Source organism: Kryptolebias marmoratus, linkage group LG10, assembly GCF_001649575.2.
Source record: "Kryptolebias marmoratus isolate JLee-2015 linkage group LG10, ASM164957v2, whole genome shotgun sequence".
Taxonomy (NCBI): domain Eukaryota; kingdom Metazoa; phylum Chordata; class Actinopteri; order Cyprinodontiformes; family Rivulidae; genus Kryptolebias; species Kryptolebias marmoratus.
In genome coordinates, this window is record NC_051439.1 from 8,985,465 (window position 1) to 8,997,284 (window position 11,820).

Consider the following 11,820-nt stretch of genomic DNA (forward strand, 5'->3'; position numbering starts at 1 on the left):
TGAGGAGCTATAGGTAAAAAATATATATCCGCAGTTAAACCATGGCCTGCTCATAATAGTTGAGAAAATATTTTTCCCTGTCAGTTCTTTAAGTTTGCCTTTACATTTTGATTTGAGAGCGCACATTTTCCAAAAGTTTGCAAAAATGATTTGACAAAGATATCTTTCTAACCTAATAAGCTGAGATGTGGATGAAGAACCTGAGCTAAAGATAAGAGCTGCTCAGAATGTTACAGAAATGTGCTGCAGGGCTCCTTTTCATATCTCCTTAACCTCTGAGGCACAGGACGCAGCTTTATTAAAACTGAAGCATATTGCCTTCTCCTGCAATATAAGAGCAACGCGGCGAAGTGCAGGTCTTCGGCTGACGTCACGTTACTGCGTAGCTGGGTGCAAGTTCAGTCTGCTTCTCAAAAGGACTGTAGGTTTAACTTGTAATTTCTTTTTTTCCATGATCTCATGTTTTCCTCTGAGATCAAACAACAGTCATTAGGAATAATCACAAGACATTTGTGACTTTATTCAGAACCACACACACACACTGCCTTGTAGATCAGCATTATCAGCTCTGCAATATTTATAATCCTTTATTCTCAATTTTTCCACAGAACAGGAAGTGGCTAGAATTGCTGTTTGTTTCCCTTTCCACACACACACACAAAATGACCAAAAGTTGCTGCACTTTGGCCAGTATGTCAGGTATTTGATCCCAACATCCTCCCACAGCAGCGCCGACTTCTAAAAGACACTCACATGACAGCCATATTCACTCCTATAGTAACCTTTCTCTGGTGATTTACTGTAGCAGCAGATTACCTGAGAAGTTTCCATTGTAAAAACCCAATCTGAACATTTAGTTTAGTTTCCCTAATCCCCATCAGAACTCCACTCCGTCACATTTTAAACTCGTGTCATTCTGTTTATGGGTAAAGTTGGAGGAGTGGCTTCTGCAGGCCCATTCTGTACACTCAGTACCATTTAATCTCCCTGTACTTGCACAAGATTCTGACGTATAGCAGGTCAAATCATTGTTTTGCAGACTGCTGAATGCTCTCAGATTTAAAGTCTTAAGAGCCAGCTGAAAACTGTTCAGGTTTCAGGAATGAGATTTTGTTCTAAGTAGGAGAAAGATTGTTTGCAAGCTGAAGACAGGAAGTAGCATGCAGCCTGCTTTCGCTTCTATACGCACGCACACACACCTAATGCATCTGTGTTCATAGAGGGAGAATATTCTAAATGTGAAAGCTGCTGAGCAGGAAGCAACACTGCTTTTCTCTAACCACTGCAGGTAAAGCGAATGAGAAAAAAAAAAAAAAAAAAAAAAAAAAAGTAAACCCTTTAAGTTACTTAAAACACACACAGATGTATAGCAAATTCAATTTTTATTTACAACTTCTGTAATGAGAAAAGTGGCTTAAATACAAAATTGAACAAAAGAGAACACCAAGAGAAGGGAAAAAAAAAAATATATAAAGGCGGCTAATCTCCCTGAGCTTTACAAAAGCAATGTGGGACCTGTGACATGAGAATGATGTTCTATACATAGCCCTAATGCCACTCAATGAAAAACTAAAGACTTTAGTCATGCTTCTACAAAGAGGATGTCACACTGGCCACAAACTTACACATTTTTCCTTTTGAACAAGACAGCAAGTTGTTGAATATTAAATTTCCAACTAACACCATTTGGTAAATATCAGAAGTCAGTGACGACTAAAGAGTACTGCTTCAGGTATTGCCTATAAGCTTGCTTCAACTATTCCACAGGGTGGACCAGAACCTCATGGGGTCAAAGTATGGCTGTTTTCAAAACCAGGAAGACTTTAAAAGAAAGTTCACTTCTCATTTTTGCACATCACAAAGTCCCAGGGGTTGAAACATGGATATATAAATACATCCTTCATTGGGTCTGTACATTGCTTTATCAAGTGCTGCCGCCCCCCTAAAAAGAATTTGTTTAGACCCCATACTCGGCTTCCCCATCTGAACCACATCAGTCAAACTGTTGCTTTGTCATCCAAGCACTGGTTTATGGAGGCCAATGTGATGACAGAATTAAAGCATAACTCTGGTGTCAGTGCATAAAGCCTGTAAAGTGAATTTGTTACACAACTTAGCAATGTATAGCAGTATCCCCACCCTACACACACACACATTTTCTGCTGAAGGTTTTTTTTTTTTTTTAACTTCCTATGAAAACCTAAGCCCCCAAAAGTATAAGTTAGACGAAAACCCAGTAACATTTTTACACAACATCCACTTTTCCAACACATTCACTTCTGAAAGACATCTCTTTAGACAGCAGTGACAATAATAAAGCAATCAAAAAGGAAAGAAAAAAAAAAAACCCAGTGTACTGTACAATACTTTCCCCACAGGTACCACAGTTCAGCACACAAGTATGAAGACTCTGAGGTCATGATGCCGGCCATTTTGAAGTCAAGTAAAGAGCAGCAGGAACTCCCCTGCAGGGTTTGAGCTGTTCATGGAGCGATGAAGGTGCTGCTCTTAAATGGGCCGTCAGCTTTGAGCTGAGACACGTGGCGGTGGATGTGGTTGGAAGAAGGTGTGGGTTGAAGTTGTGCCTCGCCTGATCTTTTCACATTCATGTGGGAAGGGTTTCAGCACAGGAAAATAAGTTATTGTGTAGGGAAAAAAAAAACAAAAAACAACTCCTTCACTTTCTAGAGTGAGGGTTTGTGTATGTATGTATGTGACACTGAATATGTCAGTCAAATGTGCCGAGTGCTCCAGTGAGGTGTAACCAGTGTGAGAAAGGTAGAGTTTGTCAGAAACGAAGCGCAAAGTGTACAGGTGCTGAAACACCACCTCTAGTGCTGAGAATTTTGTGCTGGCTGTCCATTTTGGTTGCTGCCCTCATTCTGCTCCTCTTCTTCCTCTTCCTCCTCCTCTTCACTGACTAGGAACTCCTCTGGCGGCCAGCGAAGCTCTCCACTTTCAACTTCCCCATCTGTTGGCTCAACCACGATGGATGGCAGGCGATCTTTAAGCTTACAGCAACGCTCAAAGTCTGAGGGGTCCGGGAATATCTAAGAAAAACCAGACAAGAAAAATCTTTGAAACAATCATTTTAGCCAAGTACTGATTTTTTAAAAATAAATTTTCTTTAAGATTAGTCAGCCCCGCCCCCATCTCTTAAGCAAAAATAATTTGCATATGTCTCAGTGTCACACCTTGCATGCCTGAATGATTGCACGATTAGACAAACCATCTGATTGGAAGAGAAGACTTTAAAAAATAAATTAAAAATTCTTTTGGCACACCTGCTCTTGCCCATCCTGCCATTACACTCATCTGTCCTTCCACATACAAAGAAACTCACTTCACTGGAAATGTCTACCCTGTTCGTCACATTATGAGACTTGTGATAAATGTAGCATCATGTTTTAACTCACAGATTTAGAAGACATTCTGCAAGTAGCAGGTACTTAATACTGCACAACAAAAAGCATCTCGGGTTAATCTACACAAGATAGGAGGACTTCTTGAGAATGTCCTTAACGAAAAGATCCATACTGACAGCATGGAAACATTTGGATCTGAACTGTAGAGATTCTCTTCAAAGATATTCTGAGAGATGACATTCATTCCCTGTTCCGACAGGATTAGGCTCAGACTCTCTGGAATAAGTGAAATAGCCCTAAGGGAGAGAAAGACCGCCACTCCGGGTCCAAGAACAGCATTTTTGCTGTTGTTTGGAGTGGGTGAATATTTTTAGACCTGCATATTTCACTGGGGGTAGGGGTGCGAGGGAGAGGCAATGTCACTGTCTGGGCACAGAGCCGAATGGAAAGAAAGCATTCAATGAGGCAGGAGTGAGACAAGAGATATGGAGGAGATCCAGCTGTGTCCGAGTCTTCCTAAATTCCGTAAGACTGATGAGAAGAGGGGGAAAAAAGCTATAAATATGATTCGCAAATTAGATTTTCTCAGACAATTAAGGCATGTCGCTCTTCAAGTTTCCAAACCCAGCTGCACATAAAAAAGGTATTTATATGTGCTAGCATATTTCTGTAATTTGACTTCATTTGCATTTTTGACTTTAATCATCAACTCCGCGTGCCAGCGCCACAGATTTGGGCAGCAAATGACTTTGCCTTTGGACAAGTGAACTAACAGTGAAAGGGGGTGGGGTCACTGAATCACCACATTGCCTTTTGACAAGATAACCAAGTCAGATTTCCACCCCCCACACACTTAAAAAAAAAAAAAAAAAAAGCACATCTGGAATTCCATCTCAAAGTCGATGGAGGAAGTGATGGTGAACCATCACCACTTTATCAAGGAAAGCTCAGGACGTTGAGCTAATGGCTGAGATGAAGGAATGTAGGTATTGTAGTACTCCACACTCCCACCCACCTCCCATGTTGGCCTCCTCTCATCCTCACAGCTGGGGTGTGAAATAAAGAGTGAGGGGGAAATGAATGTGCTAATCTATACCAAATAAGAACATCAATCTTGTGATGTCTTTAACTCTGCTGTCTTTTCTAAAACAAAATGGCTGTGACCTAATTCACCCTCCTCCTCCCCCTTCAGCAGAGTTTCAAAGTGCCTCTTTCATTCAGTTTCCTGCTTTGGTTCAAATATGAAACTAAAACAGACAAGCAGCTAAGTGGTTAAAGAGTTTACTTTCAAAAACTGCCTCATTGAGCTGACAGTGAAACAAAGCCACTGGCTACTGCTTGTCACAAACACCTGACTGCCGCTTCTCTTTTCTGTGAATCTGAAAGATGATATTTAAAAAATCAGCAGCATCTTTTTTTATTCTGCAGTAAAAGCCCAAATACATTACAGTTTGTGATTGTAGCCAAACCATTTGGGTTTCATCTCAAATATCATTTTAAGATACTGATATCCATCCATTTCTTTTTAATAAAACTAGTTTTTGAGCTCAAAGTAGTGGATTTCTGGTGAGCAAATTTGAAGGAATCCATTTTACTGTCTTGTTTTCAAGTGTCCTACCTGGAAGGAGAGTCTGTCCTTGCTCGGGCTGAGCCTCATATCCTCCATGGGGGTGCTGCTGATCATCACCTCAGTCATATCTCCGACGGGCACAAACACTGGGCTGCAGGACGGAAAGATGACGCCGTGTGATTAGAGTCAGACAACAGCACATTTAAGAGAAAGTGTCTTTATAATCTGACATCCACACATGAAAATGTATATTAAAAAGGATTAGAGTACTGCATTTTTTATGTGTTTACAGATTGTGTACAAAGATTTCACTAGGTGGGCAGGTTGCCCCCCCACTGAGTCCAACCAAATAATTAGGGTCATGGTAATTACAGAATGTCAGCGCCTCCATGCAGATAAAGACTGAAAGCTATGGTGCAGTCACTTTCCTGTATGTGTTTGACAGTTCTGTTTATACGCTGTGCTACTTGACCACAACAAAAAACATCCAGTTCACGTTCAGCTGTTCTAATGCACTGCAAAGCTGCACAGCTCGTGTTGCCGCTTGCATGAGGTGGCCGTTTCTAAACAACGTGCTCTTGCACTTTCCAGCAGGGAACATAGTCATATTGAGAGTGTGCTGGAGGCGGCTTGTGGTATTTCAGTCTTGAGGAACCTGACGAACTCCATTTCAGAGCCCAGACAAACTTTCCATTTCAGAGACTAGTAGTAAAATGCTTTAAATGCACGCTCAACGAAAGCATGTTCAGTTGGTAAAAAGAACAGAACAGAGTCTCTGAACCAGTCCCAGAGCTGACATGACAGTCTTGAGACGAGATGCTGAGTGGCCTTCTCACGCTATTTAAAGCCCGGTGCCTGGTGGTCAGTGGCCGCAAGCTGGTCTGTGTCATCTATGGCTATTTAGGACAAAGAAAATGGAACATGACAACATGCTGCTTTTATCCTCGTATTATACGATTCATTGGACCCGTGTACTTTCCTAATGCAAGATGTAGCCTTTGCTTGACCTACTTTTGTCTTTATCCATGGTAAGTGTTACCAAAAAAAAAAAAATGTATGAATGAAACTAATTTTACTAGATTACTGTAACATGTTTTAAGAATTTCTCCTTTAACCCCTAAAGTCCAGAAACACATGACACTGGGGGAGGGGGAAATGTGTGTGTGTGTATATATATATATATATATATATATATATATACACACACACACACATACACACCCCCAACACCCACAGTGCATTGGTTTAAATGTTTCATAAGTGAAAGCTTGCCAAAATTTATGTTGCTTCATCTTCATGGTTGAAGAAAGTTCTGTGGAACTTTTGAGTAAAGCACAGTTCATTTTCTCCATTTATGACTCAAAGTTCCTGAAAATGTGAAGCATTAGCTCAAAGTTCAAATCGAAAAATCTCATTACTGTTCACAATGTTTTGTTGTGTACAGTCAAATACTAAAAACGTGACAAAGGTATTTCAGTTTGAACCTCATAAATAAAATGAGGAGTTCACATGACAAACTGAAGATTCATGGTTGCTCTGATGGTAAAACTTTTAAACCAGATGCCAGATTCTTTAATATTCACTTTCAAAGACCAAGGCTCAGATTCATTTATGTAAAATTTAACAACAACACTATAACCTTTTGAGGGGTTGTCAAGTTTTATGTCTGCTTAACACATATGCAGCAATTTACAATTAAGAGAACAAATTAACAGTCCTAATGAGGACTAAGTCATGTGACATGAGTCACTCAATTTCAGCAGATCAATAATCCCCTGAAGCCAAGGCTGTTTCACTTTTTCCATCCCTAAATTTTCCACCAAGTAAATCTCACACCAGGTTATACGTTTAATGTAAAAAATAAGGGTTGAAGAAAATAAAATGAAGTCAGGAGTGGCCGATATGCACTCATTTCATCCTTGAGTGCAAAAGACGGGTGAGACAGGCGTGCTAAAAAGGATGACAGAGGGATGAACGGCGACAGCAAAGACCTGAACAGACGAGGAGAGGCGAAGGAAAAGATAAACACTCAGGCCTTGCCAGTCATATTTCTGTTCAGGGATCATATAAACATCCTGCTCGGCTAAGAATAACAGAATGTCGCCTAAAACAAAGGGGCACAATGAGGAGGAAGTGGGCGTACACGAAGTGACAATCCAACCTGGGGAAGAAAACATGCACAAAAACCCCAGTCATCTCGTCGGGCGTCACAAACACGAACAACGCGTCTCCTAGTAGATTATTAAATACCTGGAGGGCGCATTGAGAACTCCTAAAGTACTCAACTAGTAATTACCTGTCACTTATGACTCATAAGCGTTCCTACGTCACAACATTCAACACACCTGAAATGACCCAACACAGCAACTCTGTAAGAAATACAGAGTTTAAGACAAACAGTAAATGAGTAAAGCTGGCTGGGCAGGTGCCAGTAAAACTCGCTACCTTTTGACCTAGACAACGTAATGAATACCTGATCTCGCCAACTTCCTAATTCCACAGCGAGCCAGGGCACAGACGGAGCGTAGATACCATCACAAGACAGTCACGTAGCACAAGCTGTCCAAAAGTCAGGCTCCTACAGAGGCTGACATTTATTCAGTTTGTGAAGATTGATACAAATTCTACCCGGTCCCAAGTAGCCTTACGAGTTCAGAAACCACTCGAGTCAAAATAAAATCTGATTAACTTGCCTCAGGTTTTGAATTTTAAACACTTACATAACATTGTGGCGATATTTTTAATAAATGACCTTATGCAACAGCCTTAAAGAGAAATACAAAACAAGCGACCAGTTTGCGCTACCAATCTATAACCTACAGTGCTGTACTGTAGAGGTGCTGACAAGTGTTCAAGTAGTCTCTGCAACAACCTCTGTACAGGAGGGGAATTTGCACCATCAACATGCCTCTTCTCCCCCCCCCACCTCGCAGTTCTCACTACTACGATCATAAATATCAGCCCGTGTGGCAGCATGGAAAAGCTGCTGACATTTGAGACCAGCACTGTGCTTTCCACCAGCCAAGCTGCACAGGTCTGCAGGTATGAGGGATGGCTGAGTAAGACAAGGTAAGGTAAAAATTACAAAGTTGACAAGCAGGTGCAACGTACGAGCGAGAAAAATAGAATTTTGTGGCTACAGTAAAGAGCTTCATTCAACTTCCTGGTAGATGGGCAGAAACCTGAGGTTTTAATAGAGCTTGCATAATAATGGTTCAAAGCAGCTTGCATATCCTCACGCAGAAAAAACAACAAGACAGACAACTCAGTTTCCCCATTTTTGTGTAGCGATTATTATCAAAGGAAAAAAAGAAAGAAAGAAAACCACTGGGAGACTTGGCTGCACCTGATGTACTTAAAAAAGGCAAAACAGGAAAAGCTAAGAAAGTCCCTGTGCAATAAGGTCAGAATAAAGATTAAAATAGTTTTCCTTGAATATAATGACAAAACAAGAACACAAACACTGGTGCCAAGTCTTAGCTGAAGTGAAGAGAGAAAAAAAAGAAAAGGTTAAGACTTCAATTTTCCAATCTCAAAACCGTATGCCCCGACATTTTTCCAGCTACAGGGGCAACACCCCACAGAAAATCTCTAAAGGAAACAAGAGTGGGTGTTGCAACAACAACAAAAAACGGTAGCTGGTTCAGAGGGAAATCACCAAACAAAGTAAACCACAAGCATGTTTTTTTTTTTGTTCTATCCTGTCAGGTAATGCTTGATATCTCAAAGTTAAACTGTTTCACTACAGGAGCTAAACATTTTGCTCATTAAAACCACCCAGATGACGTTCAAACGTGCCACCTGAACAGGTGCGAATCAAAAAGACGTGAATACTCACCAGAATATCTGAGGTGAAAATACAGACATGAATTCACACCTGATGTCAGTTCTGTCTCGGGTGGGTGGGGTGGAGGCGGGAGTCTAATTAAGATAATTGATACCAGCTGACTTCTTTCCACTCTTTTCTTTCCGTCTACAGGTAGGAACGGGACGCGCAGGCGAAAACGAAAGCAGCTACGAGACGAGTTCAAGCACCTGAGCGACAAAGCTCCTCAAACTGACTGGTCTGTTCAGAGACACAGCTGCTGCGCCTATTTATGCGCGAGGCGTGCGCTCGAGCCGCTGGAGACACGCCTTCCTTTCGCGCAAGCCGAAAAATCCTCAATGGCAGCTTATTAAGCGCGGCGGCCAATCAGAGCGCGGCTGACGCAGCCCAGGCTCCGCCCACCCCCACCCCGCTTCTCCTCAGCTCTGATGACGACAGCAATGACAGAAGCCGCTCATTGGGAATGGACGAGAAGATGCCGCAACGTGCAATTGATTTGTAGTCTCCTAGGCAACAAAATGAACACCACTCCCCCCACTGAATGACAAAAACACACTGATTTGCCAGTTAGGTAATCCGTGACTTTTATCCAAATGAGGGGTAGACAGAGCCTGAATTCATTCACAAATATATTCCAAGGGCAAGTCAATGTCTGCATACACCAGCAGTCAAGAAGCAGGGTTTGACCTTTTTGTTGTGCATGCACAAACAAGCAGAAGCACCTCACAGATTGTCTTTCCAAGCAGGAAAGTCGTTAAAGTGTCAAACTTTAAGATTCAGCCATATGTGCACTGTAAAGCTGACCTTCTCATCTTATAAAATGCATAGTTGCCTTTTTTTTTTCTTTCTTCCAAGCACACAATGTGCTGTACATTTGGGTCATGGAAAGGAGGTGCTGCTTAGCAATGGTAGCTGCAGTTGTAGGGGCAGATGGTAACACGCAGGTAGGCCTTCACTGCCACCTTGTGACTAAGTGTTTGGATGACTCATTTAAAAGAACAGGGATAAAAATACATGATTTGTTGTTTGTTTAATTGTGAAGCGTTTTTAAAAGTGAATCCATTGCTTCATTGTCACCTTAAGGATCCGATAAACAAAAACCTGAAACGCAACTAAAAATTAAAGACAGATTCAGCGTTCCCTGAAGGTAAACATGTTGTCCAAAACTTTACATGCCAGAGTTTTAAACTAAGATCATGTCATGATGAGAAATGATGGCGTTATAGCTGTTTTGGTCAAATCTCCTAAAGAACATTATGCGCAGTCACGTGCGATATTAGGAGATCTTGTTTGATATCTTAATGCTTGAGAAAGTGTTGTTAATGACTCACAGCTACTACTACACCAAATTTTGGCCCGATATCTGTAGAGTTGACTAAGTTAGGGTCATTGTTGCGTTAGCTAAGGTCAATTAGTTGTGGTGGCCATCTTGAAATAGGTTGACTCTAAATGGTAATCAGTTGTAGATATACATCCAGAGATTACTTTCTGGGTGGGAGAGTTTCATTAAGATTCACCCTCTGGTTCATAATATATTTTGCTAACAGACAGACAAGGACAATACCAACAGTTAAAGCAAAATTTGAGACAAAGATCTTGTAAAATGTGTAGCGTTTGGAGTGTGTGTTGGGGATCCTGCTAAGCTACAACACCACTAAATTTGAGCTCAATATCTGTATAAGCTTTTCTGTATTTGCCAGGGTCAGTTGGCTGTGGCGGCCATCTTGAATTGGGTTGATTTAAAATGTTAATCAGTAATAGAAAGATGTCCAATGTTGTCTTTTGGCAAGTTTAATTAAAATCAGTCCAGCAGTTCATGACATATTTTGCTAACAGACAGAAAAAGCCAACTCCAATAGTCAATTGCATGATCAGTTGGTCCTCAAAGTACGCACGACTCTCAGCTACTACCACACCATAATTCAGATCAGTATATATAAAATTGAGTGAGTTATATGTATTTTAGTGTTTTCTAATGTCAGTTATTTTTGCTCTTTCAACTTTGACGATGGGGGGCTGTTAAAAAACAGCTTAGCTTTTATATCAAGTGCATCACTGACATTATGGAAGTCAACTATTTTTCTGCTTGAGACAAAAAACACACTTTTTACTTTGCAACTATTCATGCACCATTCTATTCTTTTTCAAATGGTGCAGAAATAAATAAAAACACATTTGGTTGTGGTTTGTCTTATTCAAATGTCCGTAGCCCAACATCTTGGCTGGTTTCTGAAACATTTCAATGGAAACAACAGCAATGGAGTTAAACTGAACAAAGAAACAATGATCTTTTTTTTATGTAAACCTTGAATAATTGTAAATACACATCCACATTTAACATATTCATTTAATTTCAAACTCAATATGCAATGAATCACACAACATTGTTAATTTCAATGCCAAAAAAGATTTGTATTTAAAATGATTCAAAATGCATTGACTAATTTTATTGTTGTTTATTTATTATGTGACAGAAGACATTTTTTGTATTTGAGCAGAGGTTACTTTGATTACCCTGATAAAAGTGGAGATGATCTGCATTTGACAAAGATGCTGATGCATTTTCTCTGTGTGCAAATCTGAGTTTATATTTGACGCTCTGATCATTGTTTTTTTTTTTATTTTTCCTATTCTGTGTCAGTGCTCGTTTTTAGCAGCAGACTGTGAATCAGCTGGCAATCTCATCCCCCTGATGTCACAAGCAGCTGTTGCTTCGGTGAAACCTGTGAACGCACACAGCGTGAGCCGTCACTGCAGTTTGGCACCCTCTAACAAGAGCTGGAGAAACAACAAAAAAATACAAGATTTTTTTCTTTTTTACGTTTCATTCACACAAACTGACCACAGGATGTCACTAGTGCCTAAGAAAATAATGTTAAAGGTTTACGTGAATGTCAAATGGATAGCAAGAAGTACTTTGAACAAAATCTTTTCCTACAATAAGCACCTCATATTCTAATCTGAATAGTTTCTAGTGTTGTGGCATTTGAAAAAGTTTAAATAACTTTGTACATTATATATATATATATATATATATATATATATATATATATATATAT

General features: G+C 40.3%; 1 protein-coding gene across 1 annotated transcript; it reads right to left on the reverse strand.

Moving 5' to 3' along the window:
- Positions 1-2,122: 2,122 nt before the first annotated feature.
- On the reverse strand, positions 2,123-9,029 carry lbh (LBH regulator of WNT signaling pathway). The gene is made up of 3 exons (XM_017410966.3): positions 8,774-9,029; positions 4,984-5,086; positions 2,123-3,050 (listed from the first exon to the last, which is right to left on the reverse strand). Exons 1-3 carry the CDS (start codon positions 8,800-8,802, stop codon positions 2,832-2,834), a joined length of 351 nt encoding a protein of 116 aa, XP_017266455.1. The 5' UTR covers positions 8,803-9,029; the 3' UTR covers positions 2,123-2,831.
- Between the last annotated feature and the right edge of the window lie 2,791 nt (positions 9,030-11,820).